This window comes from Salmo trutta, chromosome 10 (genome assembly GCF_901001165.1).
Source record: "Salmo trutta chromosome 10, fSalTru1.1, whole genome shotgun sequence".
In the NCBI taxonomy this organism is placed as follows: domain Eukaryota; kingdom Metazoa; phylum Chordata; class Actinopteri; order Salmoniformes; family Salmonidae; genus Salmo; species Salmo trutta.
Genome location: NC_042966.1, coordinates 9589134 through 9612017, shown reverse-complemented (window position 1 = coordinate 9612017; position 22884 = coordinate 9589134). Strand labels below are relative to the sequence as shown.

The following is a 22884-nucleotide window of genomic DNA, read 5'->3' as shown; positions in this document are numbered from 1 at the left end:
GTTGTTGCTCATGGGTCCTTTTAGATGGAAATGCCATATTATGTTTCATTACAGAGATAATTGGTAGGCATATTTTGCTGTCTTCACTTGCCATTGATTACAATGCATTATTCTGAATGTCTCTGCACTATTTCTTTTAATGTTCCACTGTCCCATAAATCCATATTTTCCATTTTTTTTGGTTATATTTGTAAATAGAATAATTAGAAAAATTGATTTATGTCAGATTTATGTCAGCAGAGTCATCATTCTGATCTAAATTGTCTAATCATCAGACTGTTACCATGCTAACTGCATGGCTATCAGTCTGAAAGAAGGAGCTGTAAAAAAGACACAATCGTCTCAGATTACCTGCTACATAAGGACAAAATCAGCAGACAACAGGTAAAGTACGTTCAAATGAAGTTTATTCAACAGTCTGACTTGTGACGGGACTGTTCACAAAAAGTGAGCCTACATGTTAGAGACATGTCTTCCACTCTCTGATTAGTACAAGCTGTGATGTAGTATGAGTTGGTATGGAGTGTTTTAAATGTTGTTGTTTTTTAAGATGCTTTAGACATATTTGCATATTGCATTAAAGCCAATGGCAAGTGATGACTGCTAAAATGCGACAGCCAATTTTCTCTGTAATTAAACTAAATATATTTTAAATATTTTTTGGGCGGGGGATCAACTAGCAAAGAAAGAAGGAAAATAAGGCCACATGTAAAAATGTGTTGACTTTCCCTTTAATGGCGTCCTCTCCGCCTTTTTATCCGGTAGCCACTCTTGTGTTGCGCGCGCTTGTCGTCAACCAATTCCTATCTCGAGTGTCTGACCCGCGGTGGGCGAGTTGGGGTGTGTCTGCGAACGAAGAGAGCGTACGTTTCAGACACCGTGTCGGTTTACACAACATGACTTATTAACTGAGAATAAAATGCTGCAAAAATCATAAATTAACACGACTCAGAGTCTGACACGTGTTTTGTTCGCCGGTTCGGAGAGAGAGAGCCTGGAACCATGAAAAAATCGAGCCCGCCAAAGCAGCCACCACCAGCTGAAGTCACCGTGCCAGACAACGAGGTTACTGTGCAACAACTGAACGAGCTTTTGTCAAACAGCAGCGGATTTTACAGTTTACCAACACAGCATTTCAACGAGGTCTTCCCTAGAATATACGTTGGTAACGCGTAAGTTATTTTTATTTGACCGAATTCTGAGGAATGTGTGCTGCTGAAAAATGTCTAATGTATAACAATAATTGTATAGAACAGGGCTCTCCAACCCTGTTCCATGTGAGTTACACTCGTGTAGGTTTGGGTACCAACCCGAGGTTGTAATTAACATGATTTATTAACGAGCTAATTATTACAATCATGTGCGCTGTATTAGGTTTGGAGTGAACCTACAGAACAGTAACTATCCAGGAACTGGGTTGGAGAGCCCCAGTATACAATTTCATCACCAATTAAAACCCTATTGTAAACGAATATTTTCCAAATCAAGCCAATTCCAAAAACATTAATAAAAAGTGTCTACGGATTCAATTGGATTGAACTAATCTTGTTAAGTAATGCATTTTATGCATTAGGCAAATGCAATCTGTTCATAATATTTGTCACGAGCATGGGAGGAGGTAGCCCAATATTGGACTAAAGGAGTTTCCTTAGTCCAAGGATCTTACGTGTTCTTTTTAAAGGTGCGAAATGCAGAAATCATTGCCATTTCCCGGTTGCAAAAATTCTAATAGTTCGCCTAATTTCAGTTTGTGACAAAACAAGCAATCATTGTACCATCTAAACCGCTGTGAAATATATTTTCCATATCCCAAAATATAGTATTTACAGCTGTTTGAAGCAGGTGTACAAAACCTAAAGTAAGCAAAAACAAAACGTAAGAATGGGAAGCATAGAAATGGTGCACATAGAACAGATCTGCCGCTTAGACTTCACTGAGTGACAGATCAATAACTCACATTTCTATGTGCATTTGGTCAGTTGCCCAAAAAGTTACTTATTGCAGCTTTTAAGGGTGAATTGGCTCAAAGCCAAAACAGCCAAATACTCCATCTAAATGTGACTCGATTCTCAGTTGCGGTACGGTTCTAGAAACATAAATCCCTGTACTTTAATATCACCGATAATTTGACAAATGAAAAATGCACACTTACGTGTGACCTGTCTACCATTTCACAGACGCAGATAGCTAATAAGCACAGGTAGTCCACTGTCTTCCGCCTGATTTCCATAAACAAACGCTGTAACATGGCCGTGTGGGAACCCGAACCCTATAAAGGTGTATCAATTTAACCTTTTGTTTTTTTTAAATAATTTCTTGCCGATATGAAAGAGATGCACCCTCTCGAACGTTTGTATTTCAAGGGCGATACAAAGCCCTATTTTTATTAAATGAAACAATTCCATATTATTGTTTATTGACAATCTTTCATTGACATCTCCCCTCTACTCACCTCTTTTTGTCTCACTTACCTTTTACACACACAATCAAAGGGGGATGGAGGGTTAGACCAGTCTGTCATGGCATTCCACTGGCTTTAAATCCATTGTGGTTGGTTGACTGGGTACTATTTATTGTACCTTTATTTAACTAGGAAAGTCAGTTAAGAACAAATTGTTATTTTCAATGATGGCCTAGGAACAGTGCAACCTTTTGGTTACTAGTCCAACGCTCTAACCACTAGGCTACGCTGCCGCAAATAGGCGATGTACGTGCCGGCTCCCTACAATTTATAGCCCGTCATTCCACTAAGGTCAGTTCTTAGTCATCCTTTATGCTGATTGTGTGTGCAGAAGGTGTGGGGGTCCCCATGTATATGCAAAGTCCACCTCACAATCACAGCATATACATAGTCTAGACACAGTAAGGTGTAAAAAAATATATAATAATAAAAAATGCATGGAAGGTATGTTTACATGTATTGTGTGAAATAAATCCACATTGAGGACATGTGCGGTAACAAAAAATGTAAATGTTATTATATAGAATACGTCAGTCTAGTAGATTATATGGGTAAAGAGAAAGTAAAGCTATATAAAGGGCCATATACAGGAAGCCCATACTGTAGAAGGAAGTCTCTATTATATAATGATATCATCACTTGGCTCCAGTCATTGCCTAGAGAGCAGCAAGAGAGTGAGCAAGCACATTACCTCTGTGTTACAACAAAATAATTTTGACTATGCCACTCTCCAGGGCCAAGAGCCAGCTAACATGTCGACGAGACTTCTTGTCTTCCTCTAAGTTTACACAATAGTCATGTTCTAGGGCACGTGTCAAACTCATTCCAGGGATCACTCGGTGTCTGCTGGTTTTCGCTCCTCCCTTGTACTTGATTGATTGTGGTCACTAATTAATAATTAACTCCCGACACCTGGTTGTGTAGCGCTCAATTGAAAGAGAAAAACCTGCAGACACTATGATTTTGACACCCCTGGGTTAAGGGGGTGAGGTGTCTGTGCAGAAGGCTGTTTTTGCCTTGATTTTAAAATGTGTAAAGTAGACCCTTAGATATTTGAGACGGCACAGTAAATATGTGCATCTCATTTGTTCTTACAGGAAATTAGATGGAATATTTCACTCAGTTTTATTATTGGTTCACACAATTAAAATAACGCTTAATATGACCTTGCATATTGTGAAGTGCCATCCTCCAATGCAGAGTTAAGGCGTAGGTACATGTAAGATGTATGGACTGCCTATCTATTTAAGGTCCTCACACGGACCACTCACACCACTGTCTACTACAGAGACTAGTGGCTATCACAGATCATGTGAATACTGTAGGTCAGCTAGAAATGTTGCCCCCATAGCTCAAGCTGATGAGTAGCTGGCTGCTGTTCAATCAAAACAATGGACACGCACTAGGGATGTCGTTTTAAAATGATAACAAGAAAATCATAAAATTCCATGTCTATTCACTATGCAGAATAATGGTCCTGTTAATGTGTATATATGACCTCTAGGGCCGGGCAATGAAGTTATCTACCGCAAACATCCTTGAAAGCTCCTTGGATACGGCATGTTTGTCTGAAAGGTTAGCCTACACTCTTTTTAAATGCGCCACTGAACAGACATTTTACTTGGCTGTAAAGGAATGACTCTTCTGAAGCGGGACTAACGTCCACTAGGCAACCAGAACTGTCAATCAAATCTCAAACTGCCTCTGCGCAGCCTGCCTGCACACAAAGTACTTTAAAGTGTGTTAAATACCGTGACTTACCAAGACATTTAGTAGAAAACATATCTTCCATTAGTAATCAACTCCTAAGATTTAGTATTTTTGGAATGGAGGAGACTGATTAGTTGGTGTACTTCTAAGAACACAAACACTCACATCTTTTATAATGAACTAGAGGGGAGGGGCAGGTCAGTCACCAGGCAGATGGAGTCAGAACCGTGCATTAGACCTATCTATCACATTTCTGCCCTGCTGGAGCTGCCCCGGTCAACTGTAAGTGCTGTTAATGTGAAGTGGAAACGTCTAGGAGCAACAACTGCTCCACCGCGACGTGGTAGGCCACACAAACTCACAGAACGGGACTGCCGAGTGCTGAAGCGTGTATAAAAAAAAAAAAGAAAGGGGGAAAAAAAGAAAAGTATGTCCTCGGTTGCAACACTCACTACCGAGTTCCAAACTGCCTCAAAGCAACGTCAGCACGAACTGTTCGTCAAGAGCACCATGAAATGGTTTCCATGGCCGAGCAGCCGCACACAAACCTAAGATCACCATGCGCAATGCCAAACGTCGACTGGTGTGGTGTAAAGCTCGCCGCCATTGGACTCTGGACTGGTGGAATCGCGTTCTCTGGAGTGATGAATCACGCTTCACCATCTGGCAGTTCGACAGACAAATCTGGGTTTGGCGGATGCCAGGAGCACACTACCTGCCCCAATGCATAGTGCCAACTGTAAAGTTGAAGCAAGTCCCCGCAGCGATATTCCAACATCTAGTGGAAAGCCTTCACAGAAGAGTGGAGGCTGTTATAGCAGCAAAGGGGGACCAACTCTATATTAATGGCCATGATTTTGGAATATGATGTTAAATGTGCCAGTGTCCACATACTTTTGGCCATGTATGTGGCATCATCAGTGAATAGGTTATGATATTCTACATAAAACCAACTGAAGACTGAACACATTTGCATCATTAGCAAAGAAAGCACAGTTGAGCCAGCTGCACTGGGATTTAAAATTTTTTTGTGGCGGATTTAAAATATAAACTCAGCAAAAAAAGAAACGGCCCTTTTTCAGGACCTGATCTTTCAAAGATAATTTGTAAAAATCAAAATAACTTCACAGATCTTCATTGTAAAGGGTTTAAACACTGTTTCCCATGCTTGTTCAATGAACCATAAACAATTAATTAACATGCACCTGTGGAACGGTTAAGACACTAACAGCTTACAAACGGTAGGCAATTAAGGTCACAGTTATGAAGACTTAGGACACTAAAGAGGCCTTTCTACTGACTCTGAAAAACACCAAAAGAAGGATGCCCAGGATCCCTGCTCATCTGCGTGACCGTGCCTTAGGCATGCTGCAAGGAGGTATGAGGACTGCAGATGTGGCCAGGGCAATAAATTGCAATGTCCGTACTGTGAGACGCCTAAGACAGCGCTACAGGGAGACAGGATGGACAGCTGATTGTCCTCAGTGGCAGACCACGTGTAACAACACCTGCACAGGATTGGTACATCCGAACATCACACCTGCGGGACAGGTACAGGGTGGCAACAACAAATGCACGAGTTACACCTGAAACGCACAGTGCTCAGACTGTCCGCAATAGTCCAGCCTCTCTCAGCCTGAGGGCTTGTAGGCCTGTTGTAAGGCAGGTCCTCACCAGACATCACCGGCAACAACGTCGCCTATGGGCAAAAACCCACCGTCGCTGGACCAGACAGGACTGGCAAAAACTGCTCTTCACTGACGAGTCGCGGTTTTGTCTCACCGGGGGTGATTGTCGGATTCGTGTTTATCGTTGAAGGAATGAACGTTACACCGAGGCCTGTACTCTGGAGCGGGATTGAGGTGGAGGGTTTGTCATGGTCTGGGGCGGTGTGTCACAGCATCATCGGACTGTGCCTGCAATGACAACAAGCTATCTCAACACTGTGCGTTACAGGGAAGACATCCTCCTCCCTCATGTGGTACCCTTCCTGCAGGCTCATCCTGACATGACCCTCCAGCATGACAATGCCACCAGCCATACTGCTCGTTCTGTGCATGATTTCCTGCAAGACAGGAATGTCAGTTCTACCATGGCCAGGGAAGAGCCTGGATCTCAATCCCATTGAGAACGTCTGGGACCTGTTGGATCGGAGGGTGAGGGCTAGGGCCATTTCCCCCCCCCCCCCCCCGAAGAGATGTCCGGGAACTTGCAGGTGCCTTGGTGAAAGAGTGGGGGTAACATCTCACAGCAAGAACGGGCAAATCTGGTGCAGTCCATGAGGAGGAGATGCACTAAAGTACTTAGTATCTGGTGTGGCCACCAGCTGCATTGACTGTTACTTTTGATTTTGACCCCCGCTTTGTTCAGGGACACATTATTCCAATTCTGTTAGTCACACGTCTGTGTAACTTGTTCAGTTTGTCTGTTGAGTCTAGTTATGTTCATACAAATATTTACACATGTTAAGTTTACTGAAAATAAACGCAGTTGACAGTGAGAGGACGTTTCTTTTTTTGCTGAGTTTATATAAATAAAAAATTGGTAGGTGTTTTTCTTAATGTTAAGAATCCCCGTTATTTAACACCCCTAACACACACACACACACACCCAGAGGTGTCATTCACATTTAAGTCAGAAGTGGCAGATTTATCAGTTTGCCCCTTAAAAAAAAATAGAAGATATTGGCTGTGTCTGAATACCTGTAATAGTGCTTTAGATGGTAGGCTTTTTGGATATGAGAAAATATAAAAATTTGACATCTTTAAGATGAGTATGCTTTAAATGCCAGGATGTCATACTCGTTTCGGCTTTTCGTCTAGTAGAATTCACTTCATGCTATAGACTAATGGTGTCTTTTTTTCCTAGGCGCTAACTCTGCCATGGTTCGTTGGACAAAGCCTAAGGGAAAATACATTTTTGTAGGGTTTTTGGATGAACGGCGGTAATAAGGTATGTGGTAAATGCAGGATTAGGGGCTCTTGTACGTTTTGTTCCTTGAGAGAATCTTCATCAGCGAATGTCAGTTTTTGTAAAAAAAAATGAAGCATTTCTATAATCAGGAAAAAGCACAAAGGCTTCATAATTCATAAGGGTCTGACTGATTATCTTATAAAACGTATAAGATCTCTTAAGCCTATGTTAACTTTAGACCTTTATTTTCTGCATTTATCCCCAAAACCTTTTTTTTCTCCCATAGGAATGGCTGAACGAATCAGAGGTAACTTATTTCCGATTTTTAGCACTTCAAGCTGATGTGCTGTATTGGGGAAGAGAATTGTGTGCAGTGCCGGTTCTAGCCTTTTTTGGGGGCCCTAAGCCAGATTTGGTTCGGATGCCCCCCACTTCGCAGCAAAACATTTTAGTGGTCCCCCTCTTGCCGGTAGAGAACTTTAAAATGTAAATGTAAAAGCCAATTTCCTACAATTCAAAACTTTTTAATGACATGCCATGTGAGAATGACTATCAAAATCAATGTGGGGCCGTGGAGGTCAGGGCCCCTGGGCGGTATACCGTATTTTACTATATACCATTATTGATGCACGGACCGCTTCGGGTTTTTAAATGTTTGGTTTGTTAAATGTGATACACCTTTTTATAGTCTACTCCGCTACTTGAGTCATCTCTCGCCGCTCTCTCCATGCCACTTTCGACACAGACCGTGCCCCGCCCCCTGTCACTCAAGCAGCGCATTTGTTGTTGCTCGACCACGATACACTTGTGTTCAGTCTGCATGGTCATGCAACAATGTTGATGACAACTATGCTGTTTCTCACTTTGCTTAATATTAATCCACAAGCATGCTATAATTACTCTATTAGTTTGTTTCTTACATCTGCAAACAGCTAGTTTGCCTTTTCTTAGCAAATTGTGGCTAAATTCTGTTAGCTACTAACTGAGCAAATGTAGCTAGCTATACAGCCTGATACCAATGATGGTGTAGGCCTAAATCAGCATGTTTGTGCAACAGTACCTTCTAAATCAAGATATTGCAGCTACTCTCTGTTATTATCAATGCGTAAGTCACTTTAATAACTCTACCCACGTGTATATTAGAGGTCGACCGATTAATCGGAATGGGCCTATTTCAAGTTTTCATAACAATCGGAATGCCATTCTTAAAATCAATACACAAGTATATATTTTTAAACCTGCATATTTAGTTAATATTGCCTGCTAACATGAATTTCTTTTAACTAGGGAAAATGTGTCACTTCTCTTGCAACAGAGTCGGGGTATATGCAGCAGTTTGGGCCGCCTGGCTCGTTGCGGACTGTGAAGACTTTCTTCCTAACAAAGACAGGCGACTTCACCAAACGGGGGATGATTTAACAAAAGCGCATTTGCGAAAAAAGCACAATCGTTGCACGACTGTACCTAACCATAAACATCAATGCCTTTCTTAAAATCAATACACAGAAGTATATATTTTTAAACCTGCATATTTAGCTAAAAGAAATCCAGGTTAGCAGGCGATATTAACCAGGTGAAATTGTCATTTCTCTTGCGTTCATTGCACGCAGAGTCAGGGTATATGCAACAGTTTGGGCCGCCTGGCTCGTTGCAAACTAATTTGCCAGAATTTTATGTAATTATGACAACATTTAAGGTTGTGCAATGTAACAGGAATATTTAGACTTAGGGATGCCACCCGTTAGATAAAATACGGAACGGTTCCGTATTTCACTGAAAGGAAAAAGTTTCCGTATTCGACCATATTAATGACCAAAGGCTTGTATTTCTGTGTGTTATTATGTTATAATTAAGTCTATGATTTGATAGAGCAGTCTGACTGAGCGGTAGTAGGCACTAGCAGGCTCGTAAGCATTCATTCAAACAGCACTTTCATGCGTTTTGCCAGCAGCTCTTCGCTGTGCTTCAGGCATTGCGCTGTTTATGACTTCAAGCCTATCAACTCCCAAGATTAGGCTTGTGTAACCGATGTGAAATGGCTAGCTAGTTAGCGGGTGCGCGCTAATAGCGTTTCAAACGTCACTCGCTCTGAGACTTGGAGTAGTTGTTCCCCTTGCTCTGCATGGGTAACGCTGCTTCGAGGGTGGCTGTTGTCGATGTGTTCCTGGTTCGAGCCCAGGTAGGAGCGAGGAGAGGGACGGAAGCTATACTGTTACACTGGCAAAACTGAAGTGCCTATAAGAACATCCAATAGTCAAAGGTATATGAAATACAAATCGTATAGAGAAATAGTCCTATAATTCCTATAATAACTACAACCTAAAACTTCTTACCTGGGAATATTGAAGACTCATGTTAAAAGGAACCACCAGCTTTCATATGTTCTCATGTTCTGAGCAAGGAACTTAAACGTTAGCTTTCTTACATGGCACATATTGCACTTTTACTTTCTTCTCCAACACTTTGTTTTTGCATTATTTTATCCAAATTGAATGTTTCATTATTTATTTGAGGCTAAATTGATTTTATTGATGTATTAAGTTAAAATAAGTGTTCATTCAGTATTGTTGTAATTGTCATTATTAGAAATAAATAAAAACAAATCGGCCGATTAATCGGTATCGGCTTTTATTGGGTTCTGCAATAATCGCTATCGGCTATTAAAATCATAATCGGTTGACCTCTAGTGTATATAGTACCTCGACTAACACGTGCCCCTGCATATTGACTCTGAACCGGTACCCCCTGTATATAGCCTCGCTGTTGTTATTTTACTGCTGCTCTTTAATTATTAGTTACTTATTTTTGTTTTTTTTCTTAACTGCATTGTCGGTTAAGGGCTCTTGTATTCGGAGCATGTGACAAATTAGATTTGAATAGGCGAAGTATGAATGTTGGCCAAAGATTATAGGGTCCCCTAGGAAACACTGACCAACACTTTGTTTCCTGGTTCCTACCCTGTCAAATGAACTCCTCCCTGGCGTTTTCATTCGTTGCCATGTCAAACACTGTATTCAACGTGCCCACTATTATATTCTAAATATAGAATGAGAATAATAATTATTTCCATGACTCTTAACAGTTCATCCAAGTGTTCTTCTAAATCTCAAGTCAAATCACAATTGTAACATTTTGATAAAAAATAAGGCCTAGATTTATTTTGCTCCTATTGTGCAGCCCTATGTGTCAGTGTGGAAATGATCTCGAATGAGTGGGGGGTTGACTTGAACGGTATGAAACAATCAGAATGAAGACTCATTGAAATCACTTAGAATGTATGTGTTGCCTCCCTAGGGTCACGCACTACTCATAAAGCAAATATGGAACTTATTATTCAAAAACATAAAATATCGTGAAAAATACTGATATTTTGTCCATGGGGACTGGTTGTAGCATAATGAATGAATGGCGGGAAACCACGCAATTCCACATTTTAGAAAATACATTCTCAGTATGGGTGAGCCTAGCATGTTGATATTTGTTGTCTACTGCATACATTTTTACTAAACAGTACGTTCTAAATCAGGGCTATTCAATTCCGCTCCTGGAGGGTCGAAACACACTATTTTGAAACCGTTGTGGTGATTTGTTGGAATTATTGCAGTCGTGTTCCTTTTCAACATCTCGGTGAGAAAATACAGATTGCTATGACAGGTGGTCATCTATCAACATATACAGTGCCTTCAGAAATTGTTCACAACCCTTGACTTTTTCAACATTTTGTAACAAAGAAGGTTTAAAATGGATTTAATTGTCAATTTGCTGACAACCTACACACAATAGTCTCAAATTGGGGGGGGGAAACATGTCTTGATTTGGATGTGTTTTCAATGTATGTTTTAGGAGTGGACAGGTAGTCGTTGATGCAGAGAGAAGAGTAAGATCAGGGTTGAGGGATATCTGGGACAGAAGACCTAGACGTGGTGGACCAAGAAATGCAAAGAAATGAGGGACACGAAGATGACTATTGGGAGACTACTCATGCACTTTTGGGTGGAATTGTCATATTGTCGTCTTTCATTCATCCAGGTGATCCTGGTTTTTTGGGGTCCACCACCTGTACCTTTTTTGTAATACAGTTTCAAACGTCCCGCTCTACTATCTTCAGATAGTCTTTAGGAAGTGCTACTACTTTCATGATGAATAGTAATTATGTTTTATTTTAATTGTAGGGGAGATTAGTGTAATTATTCTTACAGAAATTAGGGCAGTATACGTTAGACATGTCAACTTAGATTTAGAAAATACTGTGTGTTTATCCTGGCTGGTCAAACACTCCCTGAATTATACGTTTACTACACGTCTCAGTGACCGGATTCAAGACAAGCTCATTACACAAACTTGAGGCGTGAGTCACTCTCAAACCACACCATCCATGGAAGCCATGACGTAAGGTGTACTAAAATGCTTTTATCGACACCCGCTCAGTCTTTAATATAAAAGTGCTGGGCAGCCCCTGGATGACGGCACACTTTGGTTCTTTGTAAGGGCTTGTTTTAATAATGCATGGGCTGGGACTGCACAGAGGAGGACTGAGTGGAGGACAGGGCAGGTAAATGGAGGACCTGAAGGCACTAGCCATGCACTGAGTTCAGCCTGTGCATGCACCTATATGCGCGCACACATACAAACACATGCGGGTATGCATGCACTGGTGTACGAACACATTCAGACACATAGATGCTTTATTTGTACACTTTGGTGCTTACAGGCACGTCCTCTGAAACATGTACTGTACACATGCTCAAAGTTACACATTCATCCTCACCCCTTTACACAAAGGCTTTGTCTTTACAAGAGAACTGTGACTGGATTCGCGAGAATAGACCGAGCCTCAGAGGGAATAGTGAGAGCGAAGTAGATGGAGGGGTAGACACAGGAGAGAAAGGGAGGAGAGCGAAGGGTCGCTATATCGGGTTATGTGAGCAGATCTGAGCGGCTGAGCCTCATGTACTCAAGCCATCGCTCCATCACCTCAGAGTAGCCTTGGCCTGCAAACAGGCCAGACAGATGGGCAACCTCATCCCCTAGTCATAAACTAAGATGGTGGCAGACTGGATCTTTATTAGTTAGCCCTGCAGTGGGAGACAGTGCAGGCATGTTGACCCTCTGTCCCAGGGGACCCATCCAGGGTTACTCAGCCTCTCCACGCCCCTGCCTGTAGCCTGATGATATGCTCATCCGACTGCAGAGCACTCTGGGATGAGATGATAAAGCCCCCAGAGCATAGTAAATACAGTAAACAGGACCTGCATTCAATGAAAGAGCTCTGAGACAGGATTGTGTCGGCACAGATCTGGGGAAGGGTACCAAAAAATGTCTGCAGCGTTGAAGGTCCCCAAGAATACATTGGCCTCCAACATTCTTAAGTGGAAAAAGTTTGGAACCACCAAGACTCCTTCTAGAGCTGGCCAAACTGAGCAATCTGGGGAGAAGGGCCTTGGTCAGTGAGGTGACTAATAACCCGATGGTCACTCTGACAGAGCTCCAGAGTTCCTCTGTGGAGATGGGAGAACCTTCCAGAAGTACAACCATATCTGCAGCACTCTACCAATCAGGCCTTTTATGGTAGAGTGACCAGACAGAAGCCACTCCTCAGTAAAAGGCACATGATGGCCTGCTTGGAGTTTGCCAAAAGGCACGTGAAGGATTTTCAAACCATGAGAAACTAGATTCTCTGGTCTGATGAAACCAAGATTGAACTCTTTGGTGTGAAAGCCAAGCGTCATGTCTGGAGGAAACCTGGCACTATCCCTATGGTGAAGCATGGTGGTGGCAGCATCATGCTTTTGAAAACCTGCTCCAGAGCGCTCAGGACCTCAGACTGGGGCAAAGGTTCACCTTCCAACAGGACAATGCAGGAGTGGCTTCGGGACAAGTCTCTGAATGTCCTTGAGTGGCCCAGCCAGAGCCTGGACTTGAACCCGATCGAACATCTCTGGAGAAACATGAAAATAGCTGTGCAACTATGCTCTCCTTTCAACCTGACAGTGCTTGACAGGATCTGCAGGGAAGAATGGGAGAAACTCTCCAAATACAGGTGTGCCAAGCTCGTAGCATCATAACCAATAAGACTTGAGGCTGTACTCATTGTCAAAGGTGCTTCAACAAAGTAGTGAGTAAAGGGTCTGAATCCTTCAGTAAATGTGATATTTCATATTTATTTTAAGTACAGTTACTAAAAATTCTGAATCTGTTTTTGCTTTGTCATTATGGGGGTATTTTTTGAAGATTGAGGGGTGGGAACTATTGAATCCTGTTGTGGAATTATTGTAATCAAAAGGAGACTTTTACATTTCTTCAAAACAAGTAAACTTTTTTTATACACTAATGGAGCTTGTCAATGAGCCCCCCCCCCCGTAGGTGATTCGTTGAGCACACCGACAAAAGATACCATGGCCTTATATAGCAAAGATACACCCCCTTCAGTCTACATGACAAACAACAGATGTATGGAATGAGTCACAAGGTTAAGATTCGTATGAAAGATACTGTCTGCTGTGAATTGTAAGTATCTGCTGTAAAAACTGTTCTCATTGCGTAGAAACCAGTGTCTGGCCCCGAGCCATCTCTCTCTTGTACCTTTTTTATAGAACAAACATTAACTCATGCTCTGGGATGCGGTATCACCCAAAGGCATTGTAAATCTTCTGTCAGTGTTAAATCTCCCAGAGGTCCACTTTTAGTTCACACAGACACAATACAGTTATAAGAACCCTCTATTCTGTTGCATGAAACAACCATTTGATGCAGTTACAGTATTATAACAATGAACAATGTTGCAATTTTGCTCTCACAATCCCATTTTAGAATAAGGCTGTAATGTAACAAAATGTGGAAAAAGTCTAGGTCTGAGTACTTACCGAATGCACTGTACAATAAAGCATTCCATGCGTCATTTCATTTGCAGACTTATGTAAGAGCCTACTATTTGTAATGTGATGAGTAGATGGTCATAACTCCATCACTGTTCGCAAAAAAGACCGTTAAATGCATTGCGAAAGGCCTATAGTGTAGAGGCCTTGGCCATAGTCAGATACGTTACTTATTTCTTTGCATGAAATGTGTTTTCCCTCACGCAATACTACTACGCTATATGACTGGAGACATTAGCAGAATTTTTTTAATTTGACAAATTACAGGGTAGCATACTCTACTGACGCTCGGATCAATAAAAACTGTTGTCCATATAATAGGCCTATGAGAAGGGGAGACCCAAATAAGAGGACATGATTGTCAAACAAACTTAAGTGTTAAACTTAAGTGTTACTGACCCAACAATAATAGAGTGAATGAGCGTACTCACTGGGGATATGGCCGATGCTCTCCGCTGGTGCCAGTAAGATAGGTAATAGGGCTACTGTTCCCTCAATTAATTTGAGAATTTAGATAACTAAAAGACGGATTAGTAATTTCTTTGTCTTCTCTTTACAGCGTTAGCCATTTTCTTTCCAAACTATGTTTTCCCGCAATTTTTTTTTTTTATATTGCGATATTCCTGGCTAGGCTTCTACTTTTCACTGACAGTTGCAACTCAACAAGCATCTATTTGGTATTTGCAGCCTTCCAAATGTTTATTACCTTCCAAATGTAGGTAATAAAATAAAAAATAATTTAAGGCTAGGGAAGTTAATCAACCTCTGGCCAAATCATACTTTAGCAGCCTATTTTGAATGATTGTATTTCTGTCTAGGCTAATTAGGCCATCTAATTTTGGCAATTTAATTCAAGCCTTATTGACGCTCTGAGCCAATCTACACTGCTCAAAAAATAAAGGGAACACTTAAACAACACATCCTAGATCTGAATGAAAGAAATAATCTTATTAAATACTTTTTTCTTTACATAGTTGAATGTGCTGACAACAAAATCACACAAATAATCAATGGAAATCCAATTTATCAACCCATGGAGGTCTGGATTTGGAGTCACATTCAAAATTAAAGTACAACTTTGATGTAATGTCCATAAAACAAGTCAAAATGAGGCTGTTGTGTGTGTGTGTGGCCTCCACGTACCTGTATGACCTCCCTACAACGTCTGGGCATGCTCCTGATGAGGTGGCGGATGGTCTCCTGCGGGATCTCCTCCCAGACCTGGACTAAAGCATCCGCCAACTCCTGGACAGTCTGTGGCGCAACGTGGCGTTGGTGGATGGAGCGAGACATGATGTCCCAGATGTGCTCAATTGGATTCAGGTCTGGGGAACGGGCGGGCCAGTCCATAGCATCAATGCCTTCCTCTTGCAGGAATTGCTGACACACTCCAGCCACATGAGCTAGCATTGTCTTGCATTAGGAGGAACCCAGGGCCAACCGCACCGGCATATGGTCTCACAAGGGGTCTGAGGATCTCATCTCGGTACCTAATGGCAGTCAGGCTACCTCTGGCGAGCACATGGAGGGCTGTGCGGCCCCCCAAAGAAATGCCACCCCACACCATGACTGACCCACCGCCAAACCGGTCATGCTGGAGGATATTGCAGGCAGCAGAACGTTCTCCATGGCGTCTCCAGACTCTGTCACGTGTGCTCAGTGTGAACCTGCTTTCATCTGTGAAGAGCACAGGGCGCCAAATTTGCCAATCTTGGTGTTCTCTGGCAAATGCCAAACGTCCTGCACGGTGTTGGGCTGTAAGCACAACCCCCACCTGTGGACGTCGGGCCCTCATACCACCCTCATGGAGTCTGTTTCTGACCGTGCACATTTGTGGCCTGCTGGAGGTCATTTTGCAGGGCTCTGGCAGTGCTCCTCCTGCTCCTCCTTGCACAAAGGCGGAGGTAGCGGTCCTGCTGCTGGGTTGTTGCCCTCCTACGGCCTCCTCCACGTCTCCTGATGTACTGGCCTGTCTCCTGGTAGCGCCTCCATGCTCTGGACACTACGCTGACAGACACAGCAAACCTTCTTGCCACAGCTCGCATTGATGTGCCATCCTGGATGAGCTGCACTACCTGAGCCACTTGTGTGGGTTGTAGACTCCGTCTCATGCTACCACTAGAGTGAAAGCACCGCCAGCATTCAAAAGTGACCAAAACATCAGCCAGGAAGCATAGGAACTGAGAAGTGGTCTGTAGTCACCACCAGCAGAACCACTCCTTTATTGGGGGTGTCTTGCTAATTGCCTATTGTCTATTCCATTTGCACAACAGCATGTGAAAATTATTGTCAGTGTTGCTTCGTAAGTGGACAGTTTGATTTCACAGAAGTGTGATTGACTTGGAGTTACATTGTGGTGTTTAAGTGTTCCCTTTATTTTTTTGAGCAGTGTACTATCCTCCATAGTAAAGTTTGGTAGCGCCACTTTTAGATAGTGGATATGTCTGCCTATGTTAGTGGTCCCCCAGGGGACAGGGGAGTGTTCAGAGCCCAGTGCCATGCAGACCAGTGTTTCCATTAGTCGGTAATGGTGTGCTTTTGGCCGTAATTTCTGTTGTTGAAAAGCCAATTTCAAAAAAATAGGCTACATACATTTTTTAAAATTATTTTTTTATTTTATTTTTTTAAATAAAATTGCCACAGGTCAATTGTCAGGGAGAAGAAGAAAAGGATTCATTGCTATAATAATAATAATAATAATAATAATAATAATAATAATTAATTATTTTATATATATTACACACACACACACACACACACACACACACACACACACACACACACACACACACACACACACAAATTATGTAGCCTATTCATATGAAATTACCTGTTGGGCTCTATTGTCCCAGAATCGGTTTGGCCTATTTCTTTCTCAACAAGCTGACATTTCCACTTCACAATAACAGCACTAATAGTTGACCGGGGCAGCTCTGTTAGGGCAGAAATTTGACATACTGACTTGTTGGCAAGGTGGCATCCTATGACGGTGCCACGTTGAAAGTCACTGAGCTCTTCTGTAAGGCCATTTTACTGCCAATATTTGTCTATGGAAATTGCATGGCTGTGTGCTAGATTACGGGTGTGGCTGAAATAGCCGTCACCTAATTTGAAGGGCTGTCCACATACTTTTGTGTATATACAGTGTAGGTTTAAGACTGGGCAAGATGGAGTGGCCTATGTTTGGTGCGATAATTGACAAGCAGGAAGCGCATCCAACACATCACATTTTCACAATGATGCTCTGAGAGTGCATTGGTTACTCAGAACATTTAAGGTGACCAGCAGGAGAGGCTTTGAGACGGTGTTACAACAATGGCTTGAATAGCATGTCTGGGACAACTTTGTCAGAACTGCTAGAACCTGGTATTGTTGAACCATGTACTGTGGGTTTAGTTTGACAGCTACTGTAAAGTAGGTCTCGCATTTGCTTTTTTGCTGTATCTACCCTTGAGTAGCTACTCAACAAAGCTGATAAGAGTGATTATGGAAGCCTTCAATATAACTTTTATATAAATTATATAAATGAATGTACTCGGGTGTTCCCCGTGCTTAATCAATGTCTGCCGTCTACCTCATAAACCATATAAATATCTATTTCTATCCCACAGGTTCGTGGGCCAGAATCTGATGCGTCTGCAGAAGCTGGGTGTGACCCACATCCTGAATGTGGCGGAAGGCAACTCCTTCATGCACGTCAACACCAATGCAGATTTTTACGCTGGCTCGGGCATCACCTACCATGGCATCCAGGCCAATGACAAGCCGCAGTTCAACCTCAGTAACTTTTTTGAGGAGGGGGCGGACTTTATTGAGAAGGCTCTGGCACACAACAATGGCAAAGGTGAGTCTGACCACTCTGGGTTCTCTTTTACCTTATTCATAGGTGGTTATTGTGTATTTAAACCATTTTCACCATGTAGTATATAAGCAAATACCTGATTTCTATACTATAAAATAGTGGCAACTGCCTCTTATCCAGTGCCTTAAAAGTATTCATACACCTTATGGCACATTGTTGTTACAGCTTGAATTCAAAATGTATTAAATAAATCTCACCCATCTACACACAGTACCCCATAATGACAAATTGGAAACATGTTTTTTTGCAAATTTATTGAAAGTTAAAAACAGATCTAATTTACATGTGTTCAATACTTTGTTTAATAACTAGTGATGCACCGATATGACATTGTTTGGCTGATACCGATATCTGATATTTTCCTTGCCAAAAAAAACGATACCGATATTTAACATTTTTGCGACCTTCTAAGCATTCTAGTACAGTTAAATACCCATACGGACGCAGCGGTCTAATGCACTGCATCTCGGTGTTTGCTGACTTTTTTGTACAGCTTTGACAGTGCTACTGTATGTATGTATGTATGTATGTATGTATGTATGTATGTATGTATGTATGTATGTATGTCGTGAAGCTGATAGCAGTGGCACTATTATTGTGTAACTCCGGTAGGGCAACATCGGAAAAATAGCGCACCAGTGAAAGCCAACATCACCCACGACAAGCGGTTGATTGTCAAGGGCAATGAATTCTATTATCTTGGCTTTAATGGATTTCGCCTTTGAGTTGTCTCGCTGAAATGTTCTTACTCTTTCAAATGTCTGCTCAACTTGTTGACTTCTCGATCCACACAGCAGACATTGTGGGCTAGGTTAGGATGCTGTGTTGCACGTGTAGCGTAACATTTTACGTGGCGTCATTACGTCGTGTACCTACGTTTATATAGGTATGCACATCGGTTTTTAACATCGGCGTTAAACTAGACATCGGGCCGATATCGATGTTGGCATTTTTAGCTAATATCAGCTGTGAGTCTTTCTGGGTAAGTCTCTCTAAGAGCTTTGCACACCTGGATTACACAATCCATACTACTTGTCAATATTTTCAAAATTCCAAGTTTGTTGTTGATCATTGTTACACAACCATATTCAAGTCTTGCCATAGATTTTCAAACTTATTTTTTTTATTTTTTGTTAAAACTGTAACTCAGCTTCTCAGGAACGTTCACTGTCTTTTTGGTAAGCAACTTCAATGTAGATTTGGCCATGTGTGTTCTGTTTATTGTCCTGCTGAAAGGTGAATTAATCTCCCAGTGCCTGGTGAAAAGCAGACTAAGGCAGGTTTTCCTCTAGGATTTTGCATGGAAAATCTCCCCAGTCCTTAATGATTACAAGCATACCCATAACATGATGCAACCACTATGCTTTGAAAATATTGATAGTGGTACTCCGTAAGTGGCATCTAGTGGGCAAAGCTTGGTACTTTCTCACAAATGTTATGGTAAATAATGCATGTGACTTCAAATGGCTCTCTCTTCTCTGAACAGGGGAAAAAACATCACCAGATTCACAGGAAATGCATTACAAAGGATGAAGCTGCAATACTCCAAGCAGCAGCTCCATACTACTTGTCAAACATGGAGAACTGATACTGTTTACTGGTTTGTTGGGGGGTTCGTGAGTGGCTTTTGACCATTTTATTGGATTCCTCATGTTAGGAAGAATTATGGTCCAAATTGGCTGTTGGGTACTATATTTATTGAAGATTATATGAATCCTATAAATTAAAATTGCCAATTTTTAGGTGCAATTATTTAGCTTAGATCAAATGACATTTCAACAAAATGTTTCAGAAATGCTGATCTTATGTTTCTAACAAATGATTTTAGAGCAATCTGAGATTTACATTTACATTTTTTTTTTTACATTTACATTTTAGTCATTTAGCAGACGCTCTTATCCAGAGCGACTTACAGTAGTGAATGCATACATTTCATGCATTTGTTTTTGTACTGATGATGGATGTCAGTCCTCTTTCTTGTGCTTTTTGAGGTTGAATGACTCCTCAGTAATATCCTCTGCTATCAATAGTTTGTTCCCCTTGGTAAAAACTGTAAACAGACCTTTGTTTCTCCAAGTCCAATTTATGAGAAGAGGTGTAACAGCAACTGTCCTTCAGGGCACAGGATCTAACACGTTTAATGATGGAATAGACACTGAGTATACAAAATGTCACTTGTTAAATCCACTTTAATCAGTGTAGATGAAGGGGAGGTTACAGAAGGATGTTTAAGCCTCGAGACATGGATTGTGTGTGTGTGTGTGTGTGTGTGTGTGTGTGTGCCATTCAGAGGGTGAATGGGCAAGAAACAGATTTAAGTGCTTTTGAACGGGGTATGGTGGTAGTTGCGAGGCGTGCCGGTTTGTGTCTATAACTGCAACGCTGCTGGGTTTTTCATTCTCAACAGTTTCCCGTGATTGTCAAGAACGGTCCACCGCCCAAAAGACATCCAGCCAAGTTGACACAACTCTGGGAAGTATTGGAATCAACATGGGCCAGCATCTCTGTGGAACACCTTTGACACCTTGTAGAGTCCATGCCCCGATGAACTGAGTCTGTTCCGAGGGTAAAGGGGAGTGCAAATCAATATTAGGAAGGTGTTCCTAATGTTTTGTATAATCCTTGTACGTCATCATACCACGGCTTAACAAAGTGGAGATGGAATCTCCTGTAAACTGTTTCTCAGGCTAGTCCTATTCCACCTTGCTGTATCGGCTGATGTTTTGGTCAGTTACATTTGAGAACATTCTGCTGGTGATAGATCTGTTGTACCAAACCCCACACATTATTCCATAGAGAGTAAACAGACACCACTTTGCCACAAGTTATTTTTTCTTTCCTCTGTGTTCCAAAGGTAAAACACGCTTAGAAGATGCTACTTAAAGAGGACCATTTGATGTACAGTACCAGGACACTGAAACATATTGCGTTGAACAGCACATTGATTGCGTTTGATAGTACTGTAAGACGTACTCTTTGAAATGTCTGATTTGTATCAGATCACCAACACAAAACAAATGGAAATCTATCAAGGAAGCAAACAAGAAAAGATCAAAGGAGTCCCATCACTCTAATTCATAACAGCCATCTGTAGACAGAAAGAACAAGAACGGCCATCTATCTCTGACCACGCCTCTGGCTCCTTTCTCCTCTCCTCTCCCAAATGTTACTGGTGTGTTGAGATACCCTGGGTGCCCATTTCATTGGAGCCCTGAACACTTTTGTGGCATGGATTTAATGGAAGCTTTGACACAGCGGCGCAATTACAAATCATCTTAATTCTCAGCCAATTAGGTGGCAGCTGCATCGCCACCCCAGTAAATCACAGTGTACTACAATAGAGGAGGTGGAAGAGAAAGAGGTGGTGTACATCTTTCCAACGAGATACACAATGCCGTAACACCAGCCCCTTCCTTATGGATAAAGTGTCCTGCTATAACCCACCGAGGCTTGATCAGTGACATTTTGTGACCACCGTGCAGAGCTGTGGAAAGGTCAGCGTTGGAGCTTGTGCATGTGACTCGTCAGCCGGGTTGCTCAAGTGGACTGTGGGAAGCGGCGAGGCGTATGTAACGAGCTGCTACAGTCAGCCATGCGTTGATCGGCTGGCGGCATCGGGTTTCGAACACGCTGCACAACCGGCAGCTCTGAACCAAGCACAAGCAGATCGACTTCTCGGTGAAGTCGGCATGGTGAATTCCTCCCGGGCGAGTAGGTAGGTTGGTTTTTAACGAACGTATGCGTTGAGGATGATATGCATAACCTACATATCCAGGTGTGCACACTGCTCTGATGAGGCTAGGGCAGTGGTTAGGTGCAGTGGAGATGGTTGACATTGACTTGTCTGCCGCAGAGGTCTGGCCCTAGATTTGCATCTCCCTGGCTGAGACGCTTCGCCAGGCGAGGTTATATTTGGAGCATCTGTTCCCTCCCTATCATCACTGTACCTCAGTCTTCCCTCTTTTTTTTCCTTTTACTTCAGTCGCCGTCTTCGTCAGAATCCTAATGCCATAAATGCTCTCCTTTTTTTGTCCATTCCTTTAAGACCACAGATCTGACAGGGTTTGATGGGTGCAAGCAGTATAGTGAAACCCTATCCAGTCCTCTCAACTGTCAGTGTTCATGAAGGAAAAGAATTGGAACGTAGCCCTAAGTGTCTGTCTGTGTCTCTGTCCATCAGGGAAGGTGTACGTTCACTGCCGAGAGGGCTACAGCCGCTCGCCCACCATTGTCATTGCTTACCTCATGCTGTGCCACAAACTGGATGCCCGGGTGGCGGTCGCCACGGTGAGGCTGAAGAGGGAGATCGGCCCCAATGACGGCTTTCTGCGCCAGCTGTGCCAACTCAACGAGAAGCTGGCGAAGGAGGGCAAGTTGAATGGGGTGATGCCAGTCGTGGTGGCCAAGTTGAAGACCAAATAAGGGAGCGAGAGAGCGTGACCCAACGCCTTGTATAGGTCTCTGCTCCCTTAAGAGCCAACCGGACTCAATCCACCCTGACCAGAAACGCATCACTCAGACACACATGCACACACGTACATCCACAACCTGTAATATGCATGCGTATACATACAGTGCTGTGAAAGTATTTGCCCCCTTTCTAATTTTCTCTACTTTTGCCTATTTAAAAAAATATAAATAATAATAATAATAATAATAATAATAATAATATTTATTTATTTTTATATGGAATATTAGCAGCGCTTCAACCAAAACCTAATATTAGATAAAGGGAACCAGAGTGAACAAATACCACAATTACCATACTTATTTCAAAAACAAAGTTATGCAAGAACCAATGCACTTGTGTGGGAAAAGTAATTGACCCCTTTCCCCCCTCTGCAGGTACTAGCCTGCTCGGGCTTACCTTCCGTGACTTACCATATATCATAAATCTATGATCGGTCGTAATACAATGGGACAACTGAATATGCTCAGGCTTTCTAGGTCCGTATCCTATAATTGGTTCAGCCTACGACTCATCTCGACAAGATGTCAGAATGAGTGATAACAGGTATAGGAACTGTGCCTACCTTGTTTTTGGTGCCGGCTCCTGTTTCACT

General features: G+C 42.2%; 1 protein-coding gene across 1 annotated transcript; it reads left to right on the top strand.

Annotated features, from left to right (window-relative positions):
- Positions 1-786: 786 nt before the first annotated feature.
- On the top strand, positions 787-22440 carry LOC115201063 (dual specificity protein phosphatase 3-like). The gene is made up of 3 exons (XM_029764294.1): positions 787-1172; positions 17571-17803; positions 22002-22440. The coding sequence occupies exons 1-3, from the start codon at positions 1003-1005 to the stop codon at positions 22241-22243; spliced, it is 645 nt and encodes a 214-aa protein (XP_029620154.1). The 5' UTR covers positions 787-1002; the 3' UTR covers positions 22244-22440.
- The last annotated feature ends 444 nt before the right edge of the window (positions 22441-22884 follow it).

Bases quoted from the DNA above. Each gene is read 5' to 3' on its own strand.
- LOC115201063 (XM_029764294.1), top strand. From the start codon at position 1,003: ATGAAAAAATCGAGCCCGCCAAAGCAGCCACCACCAGCTGAAGTCACC. The intron at 1,173-17,570 runs GTAAGTTATTTT...TCTATCCCACAG, and splicing joins AGAATATACGTTGGTAACGC to GTTCGTGGGCCAGAATCTGA. The intron at 17,804-22,001 runs GTGAGTCTGACC...TCTGTCCATCAG, and splicing joins GGCACACAACAATGGCAAAG to GGAAGGTGTACGTTCACTGC.